This window comes from Papilio polytes, unplaced genomic scaffold (genome assembly GCF_000836215.1).
Source record: "Papilio polytes unplaced genomic scaffold, Ppol_1.0 DF824024.1, whole genome shotgun sequence".
NCBI lineage: Eukaryota > Metazoa > Arthropoda > Insecta > Lepidoptera > Papilionidae > Papilio > Papilio polytes.
This window is the reverse complement of record NW_013525180.1, coordinates 759,265-787,069: the sequence shown is the minus strand read 5'-3', so window position 1 is coordinate 787,069 and position 27,805 is coordinate 759,265. Positions and strand designations below refer to the sequence as shown.

At 34.5% G+C, this 27,805-nt stretch overlaps 1 protein-coding gene across 3 annotated transcripts in view; it reads right to left on the bottom strand.

Annotated features, from left to right (window-relative positions):
- The window catches only part of LOC106101086 (protein C-ets-2), a 122,849-nt gene that overhangs the window by 23,602 nt on the left and 71,442 nt on the right, over window positions 1-27,805 (bottom strand). For 2 of the 3 annotated variants that reach the window (XM_013280191.1, XM_013280194.1), the window contains 3 exons: window positions 18,285-18,401; window positions 9,362-9,565; window positions 9,084-9,209 (listed from right to left, as the gene is read on the bottom strand). In XM_013280191.1, coding sequence (XP_013135645.1) covers window positions 9,084-9,209; window positions 9,362-9,565; window positions 18,285-18,401 — 447 coding nt within the window. Of the gene's footprint in view, window positions 1-9,083; window positions 9,210-9,361; window positions 9,566-18,284; window positions 18,402-25,092; window positions 25,483-27,805 lie in introns of all 3 variants that reach the window. The other variant, XM_013280193.1, reaches the window with a different exon arrangement.

The following is a 27,805-nucleotide window of genomic DNA, read 5'->3' as shown; positions in this document are numbered from 1 at the left end:
GACAGAAGGGGACGATAAGGTCCCGCGGGATAATAGACACCTGAGCACGTGTGCAGCCGGATACAGCGGCCATTGTCTACCGGAGGAAGTGATTTCGATGTCGGAAGATCCGAATTGTTTTTTTTTATTGCCAAGCAAGCGTGCCTCATACGCAATACGATTGATGACTAGGATTATATTGAATAAAAGATTAATTAAATCACATCCTGATGTACTATTGATGGAGTATTATAAGTTTATGAAATGAATATGTAGCTGGCTGAAATAATACGAAAACACTGTTACCGCTCGGCAAAACTTTTTAAAACCAGAATAAAAAAATATACAGACACAAAAAATAGACTTAAAATCATATGTTTTTATTGTATGTTTGGTTTATATTTGGTTTTTCACTTAATATTTTGCGGCAATCAGTTACAAAAATGAACTTTAAATACAAACAACGTAACGTTCAGAAATATTTGCAAATTCTCCGAGTACTTTAGCAAAACACTGTGTCAGCGCTCGACGAAATGCAATTAGCGAAGCTGCTGCGGTTGGAAATGGCTCGGGAAATTACTTTTCCATATTTGAATAAATGTGCCACGGAAATAAACACACAAGGGATATTGTCTCTGGTACCAATCTCCCGCCACATCGACACACTGCTCTACATAGGAAATAGAAATATTTAAAATGGCAACATTGAAATAAAAAAAAATATTTATAACCTACATATATATAAAGAGACAAAGTTATGTCCTTAATGCCTGAATGCTTTTTATATTATGAATTCGAGTAGGTACAGTCAGACATTTTTGTAAAAAAAAAAGAAGCAAGATCAATAATAAACGCCAAGTTAGTCTTTATCTCCACGGAACTATAGTAATCTCTTTGCTTAGTATGCAGTTCACAATATAATTTTGTGTATGGCAATCTTGTCCGCGATCGACATATACGTTGATCATAGACAATTGAGTTTTTCTTTATACAGCCTACATAATTTTTTATCTATTAGGAACAGAATCTGTCGGCAAAGAAAAAGGCTCGAATTACGTATGGCATTCGCGTAATGTCGATCGCAAAAAGGCAAAGTAATATTGTAATACCAACGATCGATATTCAGAGCCGAGTGTTCGTCACGGCAACGGCCGGCGGCGTTTAAATTTAAAAATACAATTTACCGAGGAATTCCCTGCTTTGAATTACATTAAGTGTAAACAATAAAGAGCTAGTGAGCGTATCGGCCGCGGCAGGCGACGGAAGTGCCAGATAAACAATCTTTTTTAGATAAAACACTGAAAACACTCCATAAATCTGAACAGAGCTGATCACTTCTGCTAGAGTTGTCAAACTGGAGGATAATTGAAAGTACGACACCATTACGTAATGTAGAATATGTAAGTTATGGTGTGAATAAGAAAAATGTCAGAGTTATTAAAAAAAGACTGGTATAGGGTGGCTAAATTATTCATCCAAAGCATACATTTATGTAAATGTTATCAGTATGCGCACGTATAACATTGAATATATTAGTGTCTACAGCCCGTTACTGCACTGGCGGTCTAAAACTTTTTTTTTTCTAAAACATTCGAACCTTTGCACTAATTAAAAAAGTCCGAAACATCCGGCCTCTTAGATTATACAGAACCGATTGAATACTGATTTGAAATTCAATTTAATATTCTCTATTAACCCGAGTCTAAGGTTAAAATATTTCGTTTCCTGCAATTTAGGGGAACGTATGGCGTTGCCTTTGACAATATTTGTTTTTTTTTCTGCACTAATGTTGAATTAATGGAACATTTAAAAGCAAATTTGATGGGTCTATGGTATACGAAGCAGCAATTATGTTTTTCATTGTAGAGCTGTATTGACGCAGCGCTCCCGAGAGCTCTGTTTTAAATTGAGCGCGCTCGGGACGTCACTTCCGGTACCAATAATTTATTTCTCTCGGCCTCCGTCATGTGGCGGGATGGCGCGAGATACGACATTTATCCACATTTAAATTTGGAACGATTTCTGAGAACATTATGATTGTGACATATTCTTCTTGCGCTTCGGTGGAGATTTGAGCGAATTTATAACACGTATTATCATTGACAATATGTGCGTTTCCATTCATTAAAATTATCTTATCCCATAATATCGCAAAAAATTAATAGAGGGAGATAAGATTTGAAATTTTGTTAATGTAATCGAAAACAAACAGTATGAGTAAAAAATATCGATAAAGAAGAAACGAGTTAGAATGAGTCGTGTAAGCTGGTGACGGGTGACATTGTTGTGACAGCGATATCTCAGGGCCACCGCTGCGAAGGACAATCTGCGCCCACGTCGTCCGCCCGCCGCGCCCCGCAACCTACTGCCTCCGATAACAAATTGAGGACAATATATTGAAACAGAAATATTATTGTGCTTTTTATTACTGGCTTGTTAGTGAAAAATGATAAAACCATCGTTGTCAACATGTGTGTAGGTACATTCGTCAACCCACACGCATAAGCCAATGCGTTTCTAATTTTAAAATGACGACTACTGAAACTTACCTAATTAAACAACTACTTAGGGTGAGTAAAACATGAAACGATTAAGTACCGACCACCTAATAACTGGTAATAAATGCCCCTCAAATATTTGTTTTTGTCGCGAATTCCTACAATGAGTGTAGGGAGTACGGCAAATAAGGCAATTAATTGAATTCGGCACTTCAGAGGTGCCGCCGGCGGTCTTTGTCGGCACCTCGGGCTTCAGACTCCTTTAATAGTAATACGATATCCATTGTGCAGTTACGAGAGGATTATTAAAGGTCGAAGGATTCGCGAAAACTCCTTCGTTGTAATGTTCCCACCGCACTAGTGCTAGTGATGTACCAAACAAGGTGCATCACACCTGCGCCACCAAAACAACGAACACTACTTGAGTTTCAACAAAAAAATCTAACGTACTTATAAAGTTGTTTTTAATATTGTTCTCGAATTTCCAATCTATGTGAAGATTTAATTTGAACATTTTTATTAAAAGCTGTTTACGAAATCTATGGTAGAAAAAAATATTAATACGACGTTTCACTGAAATACGTAATATTATATTAGTAGGGTAGAAAGTTTTACTAATTCAGAGCAACTAAATATTTTGTAGTAGTAGTCTTTGAGTAATATGTTGATTTTTTTATCTACGGATTACAATACTGGCCGACAATATAAAGGGTTCGACAGAAAAAAAAAAACAGTTTACTGTGTCAACGATAAAATATTATCTGTGCTTGCAGCATTCTAAGTTCCAGGAATGCACTAAACCATCCGGTCGCTATTAAATATAAAACAATTGTAGGACGAATTCGAGTTAATAGTTTTTCATTAATAACAGAATGTGGTATTTGATAACGCCCTTCGACGCTCAAACCGTTGATAACAGTATAATAAAATTAATGATAACAATACAATTCAAAATTAATTACAGTTTAAACAATATTCGTTAACTGCAGGTAACTTAAAACTTTAATTTCTGCATTAAGCTTTTGAATTTAGCAAATACAAGGTATAAACTTTACATAAACAATCGACAAATGAGCTTTTAAAAGTTGTATTACTTGCGTATCGTTTATGAAAAGATACATAATCACGGGCATTAAATCTGTGTTTTAAAATGCGTTTGAATCTTGAGGATAATAATCGCATGCATTGTAAGTTACTCGTATCACTGATATTGTAAGTAATTGTCGCTTATTTATAGAAGACTGAAAGACTACTTGCAAGACTTGTAATTTGTCAGTGGATTATATACCTAGACTTTGATATCAGTTTGTGGACAGCAAAAGATATTATAGGATCATTAATTGCTCTATCAAGAATCATAGTTCAATGCATATTCCCTTAAGACGATACTAGGCTTTGATTGTAGATTAAAAAAGATAATTATAGGTAAATAATGATACCACTAGATATGAGTACATTCTGTATAAGAAATTGGAAAACAAAAGAATGAATTTTTTACTTTACTGTCTTCGAAGTCTAACCTACCTCAACTGGTAACTTTATATTTGAAGAAATGCTAATAAATGACAAAGAGAATACTAAATAAAATCGTTGTTACGATACCAAAATAAATCAAGAGCGATAAAATCTAATTTGAATATTAAAGTCTTTTGTGCCCGTCTGACCCTTCCCCTTAATTTAAAATCGAGTCGACAATCGAATCAGATTTAGGATTCGAATCAAGGCCACGTGAAGTAGGTGAATGAAGAAAACTGATTGTATAGGCCCTTGGAGCTCCCGGAGAGTCCTTGTTAAGGGCTCATTGAAGGACAAGGGCCCCTCAGTGTCGGGTTTATGTGCGTATTGTAAACGTACTCCGCAGCGCCCTTTGCTCTTTTCGTGCGCCCTCGAATGCTATTCCTTTACTTACCTGCCTCCTTTGGGTTAAGTGCGTATTATGTATTTGTCGATGTTTCTCCACAATGGTGAAACGAAATGATTGTTCTTGTGTCATATTTAGATATCATTGATAAAGAAGATTTTTCAAAACATGATATAGGGTGTAGTTAATTAAAAAAGTCTAATTTTAAGTTAAGAGATTTTTTTTACTTATAGCGAGAGATCTATTTCAAATGCATATTAAGATACAGCCTTTTTGTTATGAAATTTTCTATAATTTTCTCTCTTTGTTTACAGCAGGACATTGTTCACTTTATTGATTTTCTATCTCACTCACATCCTTTGTTCCGAATTTCGTAATACTAAATTTGAAAAGGTCGCGCACGTGCGCAGGAGTGTGTATCGGGTTGCGCCGGAAGCTCGCCGCTTGAAGCACAATGGCTGCCGGATGTGGCCGCTCGAAACGACACCTATCTTTTTTATCGATAACTTAGAAAGCTCGATATTTTGTCTGCAACCACTTCGCCGCGGTATTGATTTCTCCGTTTGGCGTGTGCCTCGTTAAGTGTTAATAGGTGATTATTTTTTGCTATATTTACATAAGCGATAAAAAGCTGTCCAATTGCATATATTACTAGGTAAGGATATCTGGTGTTTACCTTGCAATAGGGCGGGGCTTCTGTGTTTATCGATAAATCACCGTAGGGCAGGATACCGGGCGTCGCCGAGTTTATCATGACGGATTAAAGGCAGTATCACTAAATGGGTATAAATTATTATGATTGGTGCCACGTAAGTCACCTGCCAGTGCTCGTAAACGTTCGCTAATAAGGATGGGGCCTGTCGCTCTCGTTTAAATCTGATATGCATAGCTTTAATGACGCGTTGCGGTTAATTACATGGTCATTAATGTCATCAGGATACTTCTGTCTTTATTGGTGTTCGTACGTTCAGTGGGTTTCCATATTCAATCATTCTTGTTTTTTTTACTGTACCTACGGTATGCATGAATAGAATCTTAGATCCTTAACTTAGATACAGGTATAAATAACTTTATGTTTACTGTAAAACTAATATGTTTATTTACAGCAAATAAACTAAAACTTCGATTTTAATATCGTTATTACCATGTTTTTTGTGTTTCGTTAATCTAATAGTAGACACATTTCGATACGGATTTGTACATGACTACGCAACTACTACATTGTAACAATTTTTTTATTTTCTTTCAAAACTAGTTAAGAAATTGCACATTTTGTTACATTATATTTATAAGAAAACTATTATTTAAATGTGTTTATCAAAGACATGTAAATGTACAATAATTTCCGATCGTTTCAATCTAACAAAACATTTAGTTCCATCATGAATGATGTCCTGAAGCGATAACATTATTTTGCCCATGAAAGTCACAGTTTGCCAGAGTGGTAGTGCATTTCGCAAAGTTCCGCGGCGAACGTCCGGCGATTAGAGTGCGCAACAAGGATGCACACCAAACGGCTTACGACAGCGCGGATGCCTCCGAATTGCACCAATGCAGTGTGTATACGCCTTATTAATATGAGCTATTGCAAAATATTGAATACGCCGTGTGTGCGTTAACCTTGAAGAGCTCGGCCCAGTTGCATTCGTTGGCAACGCTCGAGTCGCTCCGAGGACGTGAAAATTGACTATACTTTACACTCGCTACTGAAAACCGAATTGCTGTCGCCTAATGATACTTCAATAATTTTGATTGTACCACTTTGATGTGCTGACATCGAATACTAACTTAAAATTTTAGTTTAACTTGTACCCTATTTGTAGTAGACTAAACATGTTGATATTTTGAATGTTTTGCTTTTTAATAATCTAACTTTTAATCCAATTAATTGTAATAATTTTGAAGTAACCATAAATATTACAAGATATAAGTAAAATATAAGGCTCTTTCCTTAGTAAAATAAGGGGATGTTAAGTAACAATGAAACTGTTCTAAGAAGAAAGAAAATTTCAACAATTTTTATAATTTACACATACTCACCTCTCCATACAATCAGAGGGTCCAGCTCTGTGGATTCCCTAGAGCGAGAGCTCGGGTGTAAAAACATATTTTAACCAGAATCCAGGTCTCCCATATTTGTTCGCACACTACTTGCACTTAGTTCTCGTCTTTTAAAAACAACACTATATTTGAGATGTATAAAAATCTTTTTTACTTAATTATAGAACACTTAACTTAAAGAGACATGAGTTTAGAAAACTGTTGTTTGTTTAAAGACAAGCACAATGTGTTTGTGCTTGAAGACTGAATGCTGAATGGTGCGCGGTCGGCCGGCAGTGAGGGCAGTTGGTAGGGGTCGTGATCGCATACGTCGAAGTTATTTATTTACTAATTTTCTTTTACATGTAGTAGTAGCGTAGACAAAAATCAATTATTACTTTATTCAAAAACCAATAAAACATAGGTTAATAATAATTTTTTTTACTCGAATACTCGTTTTACTTTAATTTTTCCATCAAAATTAATTACTTGCCTAACGTATAGAAGTACGAGCTAAAATTGTACCGCTATTCTTAAATTTGGTAGATTATTGCTTTGTAAAGTTATTAGTTTTCAATATTTTTATTCAGGAAATTTCAAACATTATTCATACTTTTTAATTTAACCTATTCTTCAATAGCTTTATTTGTAATTTATGACAGATGTATTGCGAAATGTAATGAAAACGGCGAAGATGACACGGTCGTAATTATGGCAGGGGCACGAGTCTGTTAGACCTCTGATGGGCTGAAAGAGAGCGGAAAAATGGCGCCAAGGTCGCGTTTGCGCCACGCGCCCAGCCGACTGGAAAACTAGTGTGCGCTGTTTGTGCGATTGCCTAGACTACTTAGACGTTGAATAACTGCTATTTTAGTACCTATTGTGATTTTAAATATTCATTGTGTTAAAGTTAGACTACGATTATGTACACAAAATATTTTTGTAAATACCGACAGCATTGCAATAACGTGCCGTTATCTTACGATTTACCACTGAATTTTCATCTCTATGTTTTTATAGGTAGAATGTAGATAACACGTTAATAAAGTAAATGTTTCTTCTATTAAATATATCAGAATGATAAATGCAAGATATAGTTTAATTCGTGCCTAATAATTTGAGTTGTAAATGTCCACGGGACCACCCGTGTTAACGAGCGTGAAAGAAGGATCTTGTCTCTTCCAGCTATTTATTATTTCGGTAGCAGCGTTCGGCCGCAGTCAAAACATCGCTCCTATGATTTACAACGCAATAAACACGCTTTACATCTAATGGAAATGACCTTTTATACGTGATATTGTGCAGCCACCCTACTGATTGTAAAATTTGATTCATTATTACTCCGAGATGCAGCACTGTTACAAATCAGATCTGTCGACTTGTGACGATTTTCTTTATTGTTTTTAATTTAAAAGTTTATATTTAAAATAATAATAGATTAAAGAATCATAAAAATAGATATAAAAGAAACAACACAGAAAAAATGGTAAAGCTTTTTTAAGATAGTTAAAAGAACAACTTGTAACATTTTACAGTAGAATACGATATGTCTGAATCTTATCTTAACTGCTCAATAAATAAGTAAAGTATTGTAGAGTCTCTCGCGTGGCAATGTTAATGAATACTCTATTTCGAATAATGAAAATTTTAAATTCCGTTGTAACGATTCAACGAGCATAAACGACACTGCTTCAAAATTAACTACACAAAGCTTTTAAAAATGTATCGATGTTAGCTATCGATGCCACCGATAATGAAATCGAGAGACTAAATTTAATGCAGAAGTTCTGTCAAGATTATCGATATACACGGTGGCCCGTGTCTATACATTAAGGATCTTTCTCACTAAACGATTAGTCGAGTTATCTGACCGCGGTAGACTGCTATTTCTACGCATTTCCACAGCCCAGTCACGTTTCCCTACTCATAGATTTAGCAGTCATTTGTTAAAGATGTAGTCGTTTAGTGAAAAGGGTGTTTAAACTGGGATCCTTTTTAGTGTTTTTGTATGCGGGGTGTGGGATGACGTAGGCGACAACATTCGAGTTTATTTTTATAGCATCGATTACATTAACTGTGGCTCGTAACTGGAACGTAATTGTTGAGTTATCGCGACTAGTAGTTTAATGAGAGTGGTGTACTGCACCGTGAGATAAGGCGCTGACTCCCTTATCTTTACGACTTGATAGCAACAGCGTAGATTATGCAACGGATTATGTTTAGATCAGTAGCTCGTAAATATTCTTTATACTCTCGAAAGTAGAAAGTGAGTTCAAAACTAATAAAGAACTTTGATTTTTCATTCAAACATTTTTAGGTATTAGAGAAAGTACTAACCAAGTTATTATTCTAAATAATAGTTCGTCTAAGTCTAACATTGTTCTTGTACTTGTTCTTGTACGAAGGTAATCATATCTAATTTGGTTCGTCTCTAATAAGAGAATTAGGGACAATAAGCGAGTTTCCGGTTTTGTGAAAATTTCAATTACGAATTTAGTAAACGTAATATATGAACATTAACTACATAATAACTGTTTGTTAATTGTAAGCTTTTCTTCACATATTACGATGTTTTAAATAGAATATTGCTTACCTTAAAAGTACTTACCTTTACCAACTGTGCAACAGTATTGTTCACTTTTCATTGTATACAATATCTACATATAAAAAACCTATAGACAGAATTATAAGCATAAAGTACTTACCAGTATTATTATTATTGTAATGATGCGCGGGTGGGGGGATGTACTCCGCGAGCTCGGGCAGGCACACATTGCTCTCGTACATGTTCGGCGGCACGTTTGCGATCAGGGAACGCTCCTTCTCCACATCTAGTGACAACATTTTGAATTACTACCAGAATGTGAGCTATGATTAAGAACAGGGTAGCACGATAACCCTATCGTTTTCGATTCGTATTTACGACAAATAGAGATTCATTTCCTTAGAGAATTGATTGAAAGTTAAGCGAATGATTACATACCTTTTTGTAATATTTCGAGATGTTCCCATAGAATGTCTCCCATGAAAGCGGGTGCGCGAGCTACGAACTCGTCCCGTCCCATGGCGCAGATGTCTTTCCCCTGCGCACGTGCGAACTGCTGCAACGCAACGCCCTCTAGCGAGAACTCGCGCGCCGCCCAGCGCAGCCACGCCGCCACCGCCGCCTCGCTCCATTGACGAGGATCTGCAACATAATAGAACAGGTTTAACGTTAATTTATTATACAAATATTACTTAGGTCCTGTCCCACCACTGACTGATACATACTTAGATAGATTAAAAATGACGTGACTGTCAGATAGGGTAACAAAATCCAATAATTCCATCACATATTTTACACGTTGGATTGTTATCAGACAATACACAATTTGGTGGGACAGGTCCTCAATATCGTATCTTTAAAGCTACTCCACTTATACGATGTAGTTCCCCTAACCGCGACTCATTTCCCAAACAATCAATTGCCATACAAACATCGATCGTGGTTTATAAACCTCAAGCCCTATTTCAAACACGATTGGAATCCTTAGAAGCAATAAAACGTAGTGATGCAACACGAACAATTAGCCCGTTGTTTCCCAACACCGGAACTTGCCACACGCCGAACGGAAGCTCCCCGACCTTGCCTCCCTACGAACTCGATAAAAAGTGATTTCTAATCGCAAGTACATCACTAGTCATTAGAATTGTGTCGGACGTGTTGATTGTTTTTCTTCGATATCCCGTTTACGAAGCTTCGTTGAAAACTCTTTCAAGTTATGTCCGGTCGACCGCCTCTCAATAGTTTACAACACGTAGAAATGTTTTCTTTAATTATCTTTTAGTACTTTATGATGGTTTGAAATTGCTCATTTGTTTTATAAATGGTTGAAAAATTATAATGAAAAGTATAACATTACTGGATTTTACTTTAATGTGTTATTATTATTCTAATTGTGAAACGGGAGAGCTTAATTTAAAACAAATTTTAAATGAAATGCTTCGCCCCTCCTACTATTAGTGTCCGTGGTGAATTTACGAAAAAGTTAAAGACACTTCGAGTTAACTTTACCACGAGTCGGTTGGCTGTTTGTTTTTGTAATTACATCAATCTGTAAAGAGTGTGAAGCTAAATGCTGTTTGATTGTTTTTTAATACTTCTATGCATATAATTATCGCAGCTTTATTTAAATGAATTGACAATTTTTTTTATTTAATATATGAGAGCAACTTTAGTTATTAAAAAGAGTGTGGTACCTTGGTTGTCCTAAATAAAAAGATGAGAGGGTATAATTTTTATGCGTTATTTGAAGTAAGAAATGTATCGGATACTGTGTTTATTTGTCTTCCGTGTCCGCAAAGGAAGTTCCATTGGTTGCCTTTTTACAGTTTCCGAATCGATCAATTTATCGGAAACATATTTCAGGATGTTAATATAGAATAAACATTTTTAATAGTGAGAAACATTTTATACAAATGGTGAAGAGGAAACGATACAGTTTCTTAAATTTTTATTTGTTTAACGATCTTCATTGTTATGGTTTTGAGGAATATGATATAGGTTAGATTTATCTCATGTAAATTGAAGTTTCGTTGAGTTAGATCGAGTTTAACGTATTAATAAATAAAATCACTTGTCAATAAACAATTTCGAAAAGCCAACTATAGATACAGTTGTAGGTAGCGGCTACAAATTGCTCGAGATCGGAACTTAAGTTTTTCCTCGAGCTAAAAAGCGTCCGAGAGAGGAGCTAATAATAAATAATTAGTTTAATTACAGCTTTCAGTCGGCGGCCGCGAGACACGGCGGGTAACGTCCGCGGCCACGACGGCGCGTGGCGTGCGGCACTGTGCACATTGTTACTAACGATACGGCATCTTTATTTACACAGAAATACATGTTACCAACTTATGTGTCTATAAATTAAAATTTATTATTTTATTATCTGACGTTTGCTACAATTTACTGATTTTATACTGTTACCTACTATATTTAAATACAATCTGTATTTATGAATTGAATATTAAATTCGCAGCACGTATATTTTCACCTTGTGCTAATAATTGACACCTGCTATTAATTTTATCGCGTGTTTGAAACTAACGGTTTCACATGTTAAGGCTGGGACTGCGACCCCGATCTAATTATGTATCTAATTCATGTTTTAGTTATTTTTTCATATATGGAATTAACTGAAGAGACACTTAAAACATAAATAAATTTAGATTTAAAATAGTTACTATAAGGATATTTTTTTAATTACGGTTTATACTTTTAGTATTATCATAATTTAATATTTGTAAAACTTAGTTTAAAAATATTGGTTAAGTTAACATTTCAGTTAAGATTATAATCTAAGTGTTTTATCATCTCATGTGATAATTTCCGATTACGGAAACACGAATTATCTCTCCGGATAATGAGCTTAAAAGCTCATCTCTAGATTTACGATTTAAAAAACGGAAATAAAAGAAATAAATTTCCTATCTATTTTAAGATAACATCGTGTCGTATATGATTATGGAAACATGCGGCGTAACAGTAGCAGGTAAGCGGAGGCATAAAATTTTTAGCTCCCGCTTCTTTATCTTGATCTGATTGATTTTTAATCTTTTTAAAAGCAGTAAAGAATTCCACTGGTTTCACGGTCTCTCATAAACAAGTCCAATGTAATATAATATGGTTATGGAGTATCAGTTTATAGTACCAGGAATACATAATGTCGTATGATAATGGTTGTATCGATTAATCTCTTAGTACATTTCGTCTATGCTAAGTAATTGACTAACGGCCGAATATTGAAACGAATCTCGAACGTAATTTTTACCACTTACAGTCTGACGGACGTCAAAATTGTATTGCTTATAATTTAAGATGTTAGTTCATATTTAAATAGCGTTTCGGTGTACGGTCGTAATAATCTTAACTTAAGTTGGATATAAAGAAATTGTCTTTTTTGTAAACGTTTGTTTAGTAACAGTTTAAATAGTTCAAAATCCTATAAAATCGACTATCAGTAACTTAACTTGGCTTTTATTGTTATGTCTTGAACCTCAATAAAAATTTATCAAGTCCGATAAAGACATAGAAAACAGGCTCATTTATTTCCAATTAAAAAAAACTCTCTTTTTAAATTTATTCGTAGTGTATTCGAAACAGTATAAAGTTGTGACAATCAAGGAATCGAATAAGTGGTGATTAAATTGGATCGTTTTCACGATTTGAAGTACATGATGCATTAATGAGATCGACGTACGAATGTCCTACGAAAAGGGTTACATCTTTTAAGAGAGCTTACCTATACTATTATAATAAAGCGTAAACACACACTACTTTGTGACGTAAGATGTCAGCAATCACAGCATATTTTTGAATAGCATTTTCTTTAATAAAAAGCCCTACACTAACGTCACACTTTAGGCTATATTATTTTATGCTATTAAATTTAGGGGGTAAATAAATTGGATAAAAACAGTTATGTCTGTAACCATAAGCTACTAGCTGCCAAAATAAAGGAAGTAAGATTGCCATGGTTTGTCATCATGTCATTTAGACATTTGCAATTGATAATTTGACAAATGTAAGGAATAAAATAAAATTTCCATAAATTCACGAGGATAAAGCCGCACGGGAACAGCTAGTAAGAGATATAACTCTTTCGCTGGATAGGTGCATGTAGTGGGGCTATATGTTAATAGACCAATTCCATTAACAACCGATCTCTAGATAACAGCTCTTGTTTCTTGAGAATTATCAGGTCGTCTTTGTGAGCGTTGTGGCTCGTTTTATGTTCGATCCGAGATCTTAACAAACAGATAGACAAGCAACGGCAACTTCAATACTCTATTTACATAGTTTATTTTTACTTGAATATTTTGTAATCATTGGAAACACATGTTGAATTTATGTGATTCAAGGTTCGTGTTGTTAAAGTTTTATTTTTATTTGTAACTATATATTAGGTTAATTTTGTTTTTAAAATAGAAAAATAATGCAAGTTCTTTATAATTCACATTAATTTTGCCTAGTTTATTTTTTTAAGCCCAATTCTTCAAAGTTCTCGCGCTATTCAATAGTTACGTGGAAAATGACAGGGTCTTCGTTCCGTAAAGCAAATATCTTCAGTATAGTGAATTGCATCCGATGAATTATTGATCTGATCGTTTGATGTGGTCTATAGTTTAGCATAATGTTACTGATTGTCATTCATTTATGCTATCCGCGACGTGTAGCGACATTTCTAATACTAAGTCCATCTCAATATATCACTTCAAGGGCTGATATCAATAGCTATTTATACAAAACGTTATTTTAATATATTTATTGTAACGTTCTTTATGGTTTATTTTTTTAACATTTTCCACATATGTGCAATTACATATTTCGTGTAATTTAGGTGTCTTTTGATTGATAATTATTAAATACTAGCTGTTCCCCTGCGAATTCATCCCCATGAAATTATGAAAAGTTAATTTTATTGTTTACATTTGTCAATTATCAATAGCAAATGTCAAAATGACATGACATGACATGACAAACCTTAGCAATCTCACTTGCTTGATGTTGGCAGCAATTTATGGTCTCTTTCCCTCATTAGGGTTTTTATCCATTTCATTTACCCTCTAAATTTAATAGCGTGAAAATATATAGCCTTAAGCGTGTCGTAAGTGTAGGGCTTTTTATTGAAGAAATAATTATTCAAAAACATGCTGTGATTGCTGACATCTTACACCACAAAGTAGTGTGTGTTTACGCTTTATTATATTAGTATAGATCTCAGTGTGAATATTTCTTATAAGTGTAAGATGTCAATGAAATTAAGCTGACTATTTCTTAAAATAATTACTGCTGATAATTTAACATTGGTAATAAGGTTGATATCGAATTAAAAGATAATTTGCAATCACATTCAACGTGATATAACGATCTCGTATGAGAATATTGCAAAATTACTCGAGTAATTCTTCAATTAGATTAGATTATGTCACGGGCGGAGTGCACAAGGATATGCTCTGGCTATGATAACTGCAGTAAGATATTCACGTACATTAAAGCCAATATTCCGTTACTGAAGATTAAGTATTGGTATTATAAAAGTGACGCATACAAGAACCCGTACTTAGCACCTCTAATAAGTAATAAGCCGATCTTCTAACTCAAGGTTAGTTTTATATGCAAGTACCGAACTATGACTATCCAGGTTGGTTAAAAATGCAAAGTGCTAATAAAATGTATTTGCGTAAATTGTCACTAGATGGCGCACCGTTAAAATTTCCATTATGGTTTTGCCGTGCAGTTTCAGTTCAGTTTCGATGCGCTTGCGACTAGCGATGAATAAAGTGGGCTCATTCATTCGATCTTGTTATATTTCCGGGCCACTTGGAGTTACATGGTCCTTCGAGCCGGATTTGAACTAGCGACCTTTGACAATATGTCTCGGTAAATTTGAAAACATATTCTGGAACAGACGTTTTCACTTTATTGCAATAATATCTCAATATTAAATATCTGATGAATATATGATAAGAATACACGTATATATCTTTGGAACAGTGTAGTTACAATTTCCTTTTAGAAGGAAGTTGCAATGATAATACGATAAAGTTCGAGACGGCTGCAACTAGTGACAAACGCGCCAACTTTCCACAGTGCCAATTAAACTGAATATAAACGAGAAAATCGTTAAGGACATGTACTAGTTAACAACGAACCCTTTTTGTTACAATTGTGTCGATAAAAAAGCGAGACATGTATTTTATCGTGCTATTATCACTTATCGTAGAATGTTGCTATATAAAACTTTTTTATTGTTACGATTTTTTTTTAATATTATTTCGCTTTACATCAATCGATTAAGTTAGCGTTTTTGTTACAATTGAACCTAATTGATTTTAGTTAATTCTAAATATCTTGTCGTCACTAATCGTTAAAAACAATTGACGAACTTTAGGGCCTGTCCACCACTGGCTGATAGAGGCACAGATAGTTTAAAAATGACGTCACTATCAAATATGGAAACAAAATCCGATATTACCGTCACATATTTTACACGCTGGATTGTTATCAGACAATTTATAATTTGGTGGGACAGGTCTCTAGCTGTTTCTAGACGTTAAAGGTATATAAAAGATATGATTGAATATACACTGCTCTCTTGCCTAGATCTTTCATTAAGAACTAACTCGTATAACCATTAAACACCTGATATATTTATTTGTATCTCGGTGACTTCATTTTCTATATTTCTATCTTGAATCATCATTTCAAATGATTTATCATCACAATTGAGCCAATCAAAATGTCAAAGGAAATGACTGTATTTTTTATCTAAATATACGTGTAAACCTAGGTAATAAAATTCAAGTTTTTTAGGCACTAAATATCTATTTAACTTTACGATTGCTTTTATTGAGTTGAAGTAACACGATAAGTGTTGACTACCATTTGTAACATATATGTATGTAACATATACATTGCTCTTCACTAAACTTTAAAAGAGTCATCATCTACTTGCCCTCATCCCTTATGGAGGGTCGGCACAGTATACAGCTTTTTCATACATCTCTTTCAGCCGTCATATCTGAAACCACTCCTTTCTTAAGCATATCCTCTTTCACACAATCCATCCATACTTTCTTCGGTCTATACTTTAAAAGAGTAATTTCGTTATAAAAACAGCCACACCTAGAACTTTGGCAATGCATGTACAATACCTATAATCACTTCGGTATTATCATCGTTCTTTTGTTCTCTTCTCCTATTAAAAAAACTAGTACAGATTTATTTGCAGCGACTTATTCGCCTACTCCTTTGCTTACTGTTACTGCATATTTAACCATTAAATGTAGCAGACAGAGTCCTTATCCGTCTAAAATATGTCCATTAGTTACTCTATAATTTTGATTGCATATAAGAAGATTAGACATAATGAATCAATCTTTTAAGCCTAGTGATCATTGCAAGCAGCTAATGATCATAATTTGGATGAATCCGTTAAAATAACAAATGTTATAACACTAAAATAGTATTGCATGGGTAAATGATTTACTAGCGCCATATCCTGCGCGCTTGTTAGATGCGCGAGCGCACCGGAAACGCGAATAGACGCGCCGCAGACGTACGCACTTCCGTCGATCACGGGCATCGAACCCGCCACCTGTCCGCGCTGCCCTACTGCACAATCACATACTGATATAGGCATTGTCCCTTAGCTTTGAGGCTTTATTAAGGCCCTGGAATACGCCCCTATATCAAAATACAGACTTATGTGATTATCAGACCTTCTAGAGACGGTAGATAAAAGTTTATAAGCTTATTTACTCAATAAAACTACATCACTTACATTTACAGAACGAAAATAAATTAAAAAGGAACGAAAAAATGTTAACAACATAATAAAAGCTGGTAACATCGAATGTTAGTTGCATAAAATAATTGATGTCGATGTCGCGCCGTGTACCACCAACAAAGACGAAGGTGTGCCGCTCTGTCCGTCTGTCCGTCGCATTACCATATGCAAATTACGACAGCGCGGCTGTATCTCTTGTAGTTTTTGCCTAGTGGCAGTTCTTTTCAGTCACATATTCTTGATTTATTAAAAAAAAAAGTTATGTCTTTATACGCCTGTGGTTTTTGCAACTTTACATTGAATGCAGTAAGACTTGTTAGATGTATTTTATCGCCTTTATTAATAAATGTTTGAAGTATTTTCTTTTTGTACAAAGCAATGTGAGCTTGTGATTAATAAAATGAAACGTAATAAAATGAAGAAATTCTCTTTATAATTAATTTACCTCTAACGTACACTATAAATAATTTATTTGATTAAATAGACAGTGCTCTAGATTTACGCATTTTACATTTAAATAAAAAAAATCTTAGAAATAATGGCATCCAGGTCTATCTATACATATTTAAGCTCTATAACCTAATCGAGATTTCAATACTATACATATAAATATATAAGGATACACAAAAGCGCCAATTGTGTTATTGCATTTGAAAAAAAAAAAATGTTACATTTCTAAATACAACGCAAGAAATAGGTTTGTTTAAAGACGAAAGATCATAAAAATGTAATATGAATTTGTACTCATTTCTCATTCCAGACCCGGCGTGTTCTAACATTTTTAATTATACTTCTGTGCATTTAGTGCGGTTTCTTCCTCGTCGTAAAACTCTACTAGCGAGCGGACGAAATGTAATGGAACAAAGTTTACGCTGGAACAAAACTATCTCACAATGTACCCGTAAAACATTCTCTTAATACCGAGAATATTAAGATGATGGAAATTTAAGATGGAGCCGTAATTTTACGTCATAATGCCGCCGCCATTACTCCATGGCGAAAGATAACCGATTGTAGTGGTAAGTTTAAATGGTAATTAAAGTAACCGTGTTTTATTACGCCTTTCGAGAGGCGGGATGTTTAATTTAATTGTTTAATGTAAGATGAAAATGATTATTATATAGGCGTAAACATTTTATGACGTTTATTTAAATAAACTATAAACTAAGGAAATATAAATTTCAATAACCTCTTGGAAGATTGCTGAAGATACTGGCTAATAATTTAATATGAGAGAAAACAAGATTATGCAATTATTTTTATGATTAAAAACACGGAGATGTTAAACTTCCGTCTTTATAAGCTGATATACATAAGTCAATTTCGATTGTGAGATTTCACATTTATGTACTGATTGAGATGAAATAGACACTAAAATTTAAGTAAAGATGACTACAATAGATGAGGGAAACCTGTATTGGAATTAAGTTAGTCGTTTCTGAGATTGACACGCACAAACTCACAGACAAATTGACAAAAAACTGTTTCGTTGTTTGGAAGCTATCTTAGTTATATTTTTATTCATATATGATAAAATAGATTTGACTTTTTACGGGAATGTAGTGTGAAACTGACCTTTGGGCACGCCGAGGCGCAGTTGCTCCTTCTCCCAGGAGGCGAAGGTGGCCTTCAGCGCCTCGGCCATCTTCTTGTTGGTGCCGGGCGTGAGCGGCGGCACCTGCGATGGGATGTCTGCAACAATAAAGAATCATATTATTTTTCAGTTATAGGCTATATTTGATTTAAGATTTATTAATAAATGGTGTAATCTAACAATATGTAGTACTTCAATGTTCAGGAATCAAAACTTAACTTTCACTTACGGACACACCTAATGTTGTACCTTTGTTTTGTGTATTCCTTACGTTAGAAAAAAAGATTTGTAGCTCATACAATTACATATACTTTTCCTGTTACAACTACACACCAAATTTTAAAAACAAGTCGAGAATCGTGCCATAAGTAATAATTCTATGAAAATATTTATAAGACATTTCCTAGATATGGTCGATCGGATGTATAAAAGCCTGTGATAAATTACATTATAAAGTTAATGATATAGAAAGATGTATAAATCTCTTATCAGCAGGTTACAATTCGGAAGTTTGTCTGCTATCTAATCGAGAGCCATTTAAATCGTACCAGATCTTTATCTATTGGATTAATATCTTTATCAACTTTATTTATATTTACCGAGCAACGAAGAACAAATTAATAGATTTCTTTTCGAAGCCTGATGCCTTTGAATAATATAAATCAGAGATAAACAAGTGCGATTGCGTACGTGTGTGTATGTGTGTAAGGTCCATTCATAAGTGCGTCAGGTTTGTGTTGCATGTGTGTGTGGGTGTTGCGCCTGTGCGCGGCTTGCACACCTGCCGACCAGTTCTGAGATGCGGAGATTTGAGTTCGTCTCCCACGGTCGCTGCCCCGTACGATCAGCTCTAGTTGAACCTTGCTTTATATCATTTAAATATAACAATTGTTTTTAGATTATAACGACCTTAAATAAGCTGGTGTATGATGTTTGAATGAAGAAAAATGCGTAATACTTTTGCAAATTACAGTTGTCTTTTTTTACTTCGTAGTTCAAACATTTTTAAAACTTTTTATATTCTAGGATTTAGTTAATTAGAATCGTTTGTTAAGGGTGATTATGACTAAAGTTTTGTAGAACAGAGGACGTGCATATAGCTTATTACGTCTACTTAAAATCCTCTTTTGCGATTCCTGCCCTAAAACTCGAAAATTGAGATTGTTGAATTGATTGGATAGGATTGCGGTCAAATGGGAACTAACGAGTAAGGCTAAAAGACATAAGATCGTTGTTCTAATAAAAAAACGATGGTAAGAAATAACAGTAATAATTATTCAAGATAACAATGTCCGTAGTTACCAATGATATAAGTATAGCGAATCAGGTGTCTGATTCCGCAGCGGTGGCTACGAGCACATTAATTGCGGATCGACACTGTGATTTACTCGCAACATCCCGCGCAGGTGCATCTGAATCACGATCACTATTGCACCTTACGGCCAATCATTATTTCAATACGATTTATAAGCAACCAGGATAATAACAATGATACAAGGCGAAAGAATCGAAACGCTGCATGGAGTGCCGCAAGGATCCTATATATGCCCCATATTGATTCGCCAATTTAGATTTCATAGATATTTAATTTCAAAATATTCCTAAAGTTATATAATTTTTTGATATTTTTGCCTTGAAAATCTATTAATTATATGAAGTTATCTAAAAAATTTATCACAACATTAGACCAAAATTAACAAACTTAGTAGTTAAATAAAAAAAAAAAATTATAAAACTCAAAACATTTTTAATGAATATATCGTCTCTCAGTGTCAGTTAAAAAGATTCCCAGTCTTTATGAAGTCAATGTCACTTTTATGTTCCTTTGTACTTCAATCTGGTCTTTATTAAGATTTTTTTGTGTTCGTTCCGGCCGATATAGGCTATTGTTTTGCAAGTGAGATAAAACACCAGCCAGTTGCATCTCAGTTGCTTGAATTTTAACTTATTCATGTACAAGAATGTATAATTACGTTGAATAATAATCAATGTCAAGAATTGCATCTGGTGAATTAATGGAATGGTTTAATTTATTTATATTTCTATGATTCATCTTATCTTTGATTTCTTGTTATTTAGACTTTAACATAAAAATGTTGGATTTCATTCTGAAAAAATTAAACATATTTCATTCATCATCTGTCAATTTAATATCGTAGGCAAATAATACGCAGCTGTTTGTTAAATAGAGGAAGTCTTGAATTCGCGTTGACATTTATTTATGTGTATCGAAAAACTGAGATGAAATAAAAACAAAAAATGTTGTAAAGCGGTTTCCGTTACTTTAATTACAGTAATTAGAGCTGAGTGATTTCGGTTTAATTGTGTCGTTTCCGATGAGGACCAGCCGTCTGGTAAACTGTCCATTGAAAAAAATCGTATGTTATCATTATAGAAGAGTAGAAATCAAGCATTAAATACTTCGAGTATTAAAAATTAAATTGAATTATTTTTTTTAAATTAAACTGGAATTTTTGATCTAATTGCGATTGAATTAAGAATCTTAATCAAAGCTTCTACCGACCCCATTTGAAATTGTGACATCCTTCATGTTACTTTATAAAAATTCACCCGATATTGACGTACATAGATGTGCATAATATGAATGTAGGTGTGTCAGAAACCTGTCAAATGCAGTTCAGTGTTACCCTTATAGGTTGCGGGTGTAAGATATGATAAAAATAGTGTTATTTATTAGAACATTTGATGTTAAAATGTAGTACTTGGATACATTTATTTATTTGTCATTACATTGTTTTATCATCTTTCGTCAAATGTTTTCGTTTCATTTTGTTTGTATTTGTTATGGGAATTTGAATTCTTGTCTCATTAGAGTTGTGTACTTTATTCGTTCAGTTACCATAGCTGAAAACTTCGTGACTGATGGATTTTTGGGGATGAAAACGTAACACGTAGACTGATTTTAGCTATTCGTAAATTTCAAATCAAAGTCGGAGTTGTGTCTAATCGTGAATAGCATGGATAACGGGACAATAGACCGGAGATGAGGTCGATTCGCACCTTCTAAAACAGTAGAACATACAGCCTTGAGAGGTCTCGACATGATTAGTGTAATTAATTTAATTTGTAAGGCTTTTTACTGGCAGTTTAGAGTGTTAGGCTTTTATACAGGTTTTAAAATTATGAGTCTACAAGCATATATAATGAAGATGTTTATAATGTGAATAATTTTTGCTTGTAATGTGTAATAATAACTAAAATCTTGAATTACAAGACATACATCATTAGTTTAAGGAAATGGCCATTAAAAATTACATGTCTATTGAAAAATTAGGAAACGGTCACTTAAAAATAATTGTAATTATTAATTAATTTTAGTTATTAGTATAAGATTTATCTTCGTCTATTTGACTTAGAATTGAATATCAAATACCAGTCACCATAAGAGCTATAAGTTAACACGTACGTATATCTATAATAATATTATAAGGAGGAAATATTTGCATTTTTGTGTGTATTTGAAAATTTGTGTATTTGAACGTGAAAACTACTGTGCCGCTTTTGAAAATTCACTAAGGTAATTTATCTGTGAGTAAAACATTGTAAAGGTATATTCTTTAATATTTTTAATTTCACACGGATGAAGTCGCGAATAACCGTTAGTTAAATATATAACACGAAACGGGTAGGAAATTAATACACTAATATCGCAAGGTTTGCGTGCGTGTGCACTTTGAAATGTAAATGTATTGCGGTGTGGCCGTGGTCTGACAACAGGTGGCGCTCGGGAGCAGGGGGCGCGAACACTTGTTGTTTGTACCTTTACGACTGGTCAAGTGAACTGGCTTTATTTCACGATGTTAGTTTTAGATTATGTTGACTATTTGCTAAAACCGTTACGCTTTGTTTATTTTTTGTGAATGATTTTTAGGTAATAATACGAAAAAAACTAAGCATACTGAGTTTTATTAACATGCATTTGCCTAGATCTACACTGGTAATATTTGATTTAACAAAAACTAAACTTTTTTTATTTATGTACTAAAAATAATATAATAATAAAGTTTATTTTGAACTACACTCTCTTTTTGCTCATAGTTTGTAAGTAACAGAAAAAACTCAATACCTATGTTAGTCACACATTTTATGTTTCCTCCTATAGTAACAAACTATTCAGTTGGGTGCAAACTTATTATTCAGAGCGTATTCAAGAATTCAACTAAGAGAATTAAAAATAAGAGATTAGACTTAAGGCGTCACGCGGACCTCAGGGCGTAAGTTTTTTTTTAAATGTTAGAATTTCATAAATGCATTTATCATGCAGTCTGTTATCTAGAGTGTGTTTACCTCTGACACCACGGCTGCGTTACAATAGCTCGCAACAAAAGCTCGCGCCATGTTGACCGCCGCCATTGTTCGCCGTTTGAAGTTGGAACGTCGCGTGACGTCAGCGGCGCGTGCGCTACTTGAATTCAAATCATCTCCCGCAGTTATTTTGCAATTAATCTAATTAGTTCACTTCAAACGTGTTTAATATAAGGGTTATTAGAAAAGTGACAAAAAACTGCTAAGAGTCAAAAGTAGTAAATTTGCTTCATGTGTTTGTGTTGTGGCTTTTTTATTTTAGGAAACATCTGGAATGTATACAGGAGTAAGTTTAATTTGAAACATTAAGTTTTCTCACGACCGCCATAATCCATTAGTCGAGTCGTTTAAAAATTGACCATTTAGAGGCCCGTATCACCGGCGAGGCAGCGCAGTCGAGCGTACACAAGGGTGTAGTCATAATGCGGTAAAAGTGTTATTTCAAACGGTTTTTCACCCACTGATGCATAAAATGAATTAACAAAAGCTTTACATTTAATTAAGTGTAACATGACTTTTGCATTCACACGACGTTCAAGTATTTGTTTTGTCATTTGTTCACTTTTTCTACATTTTTGGTGTTACTGAAATGTTAATGAGACTTCATAATGTTACTTATTATTTCGCTATAGCATGCCATCTCTTTTACATTTATGTCTTTATCTCTGCTTTTGATCTGACAGAAAGTACCTAATGTATCAGTAAAATTTTCCGATATCTTGGCGGTGGTGTTATCCTTGTTTTTAAGAAGAATCGTGCTGGAAGCACTATTCTCATAATCAACTACAATGCTTACAATAATAGAGAGGAATATAATGCGGTATAAATCTGTAGCAGTCCGCGGACGTAGGCGAGGGACCTTTGCTCAATGACAGCGGCGCGGCGCATCATCTCATTGAGCGCGCACCGGATGGGCCAATCAGCGGCGTGAATGGCCGCCCCCGCGCCCGCGCCGCCCGCGCTCCCCGCCCTGCCCTCGGTTATTAGCCGTATCTAGTACTGCTGCCTTCTTTGTTATATCCTTCAATTGACGCTTTATTGTCCAGAACTACACTCGAACTCTCCAACTGTGTTTTTTAGTTTATCATCTCATTAAAAAGTATCTAAACCGTAAAAGACTATCTATTTCAAATACATATGTAGGAAACTCTTTCATTAGACGTCTAAGTGCTGTAAATGCGATGTCATATTGAGGTTGTGTTATTAATTTCTTTGTTGTGTATAAATAATCTTTGCGAACAATAACAGCAGTAAGAGCGTACGCAAGGTCTTCACTTTCAAGATCATCAGAGCAGCGCGAGTATCATAATTACGGTAATAACCAACGTTGCACAACACTCGCCCCTAATGCCATTAACACACGAAGGCAGAACAGGTAGGTAGAGCAGTAGACAGTGCAGTATTGCTGCTGCATATCGAGATAAAACAGTCTTGACAATAAGTATGGATTCAAACTATAGCAGTACCGCACTGCCTACTGCACTACTTCACTTGTCTCCCGTGTGATACTAGCATAAGATGCAAACACGCGATCTTACCAAACAGGTGGACTCACAAACCGTCTCATCTTTAATGCTACCTAATATTACCCGACCAATTTAACGGTTGATTGACAAAAACTAAATTGTCGTAATCACGTTGCACGCTACTGTACACGGGTTACACGCAAATGTTCAAAGGTCAAAGTAAATCCAAAACTACAGAAGAAATAAGTCTTTCGAAACAACATTTAAGGTGAACGTTACGATATCTTTGATCATGATAATATAATTATGAAGGGCTTTGAAATATTAAACATAATACAAAAGATTCTGACTTAAGAACAAAATGTAAATTAGACAAAACACGAGATACACTAGTTAATAAATGTCAGCTACAATATACAGTAAGGATACCATTACTGTTGACAAATATCTGACACAATTGGCACAAACAACGCACATATTGCAAAACGTATCTACGAGGCGTCTTCGACCAAATGATACGCATCAGAAAACTAACGTTTTCATATTTTTCTAACGTCACGGCGGCTTCACATTGAGGGCAAGTGCACGCGAAACCGAGAGTCTTGCGTCACTAAGGATGATATATGCGCTTTTTCACAACCGACAAACTGTTGCAAAGATATCAACTAGTAGCGAAGGTTGCCTGTGATTGATGGCAAACAATTGCAATTAGGAATCACGTTTGACGTTTGCTGTCAACTTTGTTACGTTCAGACAAAAGAGAAAGAATCGGTTCTTTCCGACTGCCTTCTATTTAATACACAAAAAGACATGTAGTATAGTTCTTTACGATAATATTCAATAACATTTTTAGTTATAAAGCAAGAGATTATACGCAGTAGTGTGTATGGAAATTTGACTAAATATAAAAATTACTTTCACATTTCAGTGTCAATTTCAAAAGTGTTGTCTACGTTCAGTGATCGTGTAGATTTGAGCTGTTATATGCAAGACTTACCCTTTGGCTTATTGAAAGCTTTCATCATGACTTTGATTCCCATGCCTGCGATTGCCACCGTCGCCGCGACGAAGAGTTGTGCGGCCTCTACACTCCAATATTACTATTCCAATACCGGCTTCACTTATACTCCTTCTGTTTCAATTTATCGTTCTTTATCACTGTTATATTCACAATAACTGTTTTACTTTGTTAAATATACATTTAGTTATACACAAATAACTATAACTACTTTTGAATAACTTTAAATATCACACTTTTTATTATTAGTCTGTATTTCAGTCTAAACACTCTTCACTGTTTTTCATTTTGTCAAAGTTATTGTTACGTCACGGTTTAACAGTTCATTTTTTTAGTGCGCCGTTCATCGCTCACTCCGCGAAACGACACCTGCATCGAGACACAAGTAGATATGTAAATAAATGTTGTACGAATCGAGTCGTTCGTTTTTCAGCGACTCGAGAGCGTCCTTCGATAACAGTCGAACGGAACCGGTATTGTCGTAGGTGGCAGGCGAGGGAGTAATTAGGAGATAAGTAATGCGCGGTTACAAGGCGATGCTCTCTATTCGGCGGCGTGTTGCGACCAAAGGGAACATTGTACAAATAGCAAACATTCTCACAGGTGCGCGGAACGATCCGGCACAGGCGTTTCCGGTCCGCCGCCCCACTCGCCCCCCGCCGCCCGTGCCCCACGCACCCCCACCCCACATCGACCCCCTCGCTCGGGGATGTTCCCACAGTACCCACTAGGCCGTGACGAGCAATTTCGCTAACTTACAGCCAAAGTTCGTTCCTACGCTATTTAAGTTTCGAGTGGTTTGTGTTTTAATAGTTGTCACATTTTAACTAATTCAGGTGAAGTCAATTTATCAAATAAAAATAACAAAACCAGTATTAAAGCAGCGTATTCTAACATTTGAACACTGTGAGAATGTCCATTTACAGTATAAACAGAGAAGACTCCGAAAATAGTATAAGTTATTATGTTTATTGTAACAATATGAAAAATATTATTTTCATAGCTAAAGATACTCTAACAACGTCGTATCCGCAGTGAGGCAGTAACGAACACTTGTTGCACTCAGCCAACAAGTAACGTAGTTATGCACTAAGGGCCGTGCATTCACTGCGACATTGTCACGCACTCCCTATGCATAATTAGTTTGAAACTTTTTACACGAGAAAGGGACATTTTAACGCACTTTCTTTTAAATACGTTCGTAACATTAATAGTTTATTTGTAATGGAACTAAAAAAAATGATTCATTTAATAAAAAGATATATTATTTAAAACAATACGCATTTATAGCTTGTTCTAAGAAATGTAATAAAGAGTTTTAACTTATTTAATTATGAAGTAGGCAATAAAAAAGCGTGGCATTATTTAATAAAATGTAACAAATTGATAAGATTAGTGGGGTCTCAGTGGGATCAAGGGTTAAGTACCAGTAAACATTTTCATTACTTTTTAATAACCGTCAAAGGGGAAGGGTCCAAAATGAGTCAGTTGAGATTATGAAAAAGTTTATCTAGCCTACTATTGTTAAGGGGTTAACTATGTTTTTTGTGTATTTAAATACTTTCACACGATCATTGTCTACATTCTCGGAAGGGGCGGCCATATTGAATATCCATTCTGAGAATTGTATTGCCAAAATTAACAAAAGGGACCAAAACATACATTCCATAATTTAAATTATTTTGACTAATTTTTGTACGTAATACAATTAAAATGTGGATAACTCATGAAATGTGACATATATTTTATAATTATTATTTGAGGTTATCCGAGTTACTAAGTGGTGATGGGGGCGACGAATTGTCCCTAATCAAAATCAAATTTAGATGCCATCTCTATGTCTACTTCGGAAATATTATATTACATTATAGCTATGACACATGAAGTCATATTGTAGAACCACATTTAAGACGGAATTTTTATTTTTTGTTGTGTCTTAAATTTATTCAGTAAGTTGAGATTGTCTCTTGTGAAAATTATAAATGTTTATTTATAAAGATAACTTATATTGGATATTTATCAGATAAATATAAATAAATATTATTTAAAATTTATAATATATTGATATGTACATAATTTAACGTGGAAAATTCCTTTCAAACATTCAGACGGTAGCAGTCCTTTGTCCTGACGATTCAATATGCCTAGCTGTCCTATATTGGAAGCACAATGGAAGAATCATATTGGCCCACCAGGCACTCGATAATAAATTCATTATTATTATGGATTATTTGCATTAATGATTTGTAAACGATTTTATTTTTAATAAGATGATTTTCATCTTAAATATTTAATTAACACGCTTCACAATTTGGTGTTTACTGGATATTAATTTAAAATATTGCATTTACATATTTAATTCGTAAAGAGGATATTTTTATTTAAATTAATAAATTATGAGATAATGTTTCGATTTCCTGTTTTATGATGCCTTGACAAACTTATAAAGCCTATTTTATATTATTCATGACTTGAAGCTGATTGGTAAGTCGCCTATTGGTCTGTAGAAATTGGTCCCGGGTCACTCGATTGTCGCGTCCAATTCGTTGACCCATCATTTTAAATGACACCGATCATGACACATTCGACCCATTTGTTTGTGGGTTAATAAATCATAATTTAATTCAATTTTTATATCACATCCTGTGATTTTGTAAATCGACTTTGGTACTGTCTCAAATATTTCATCAGG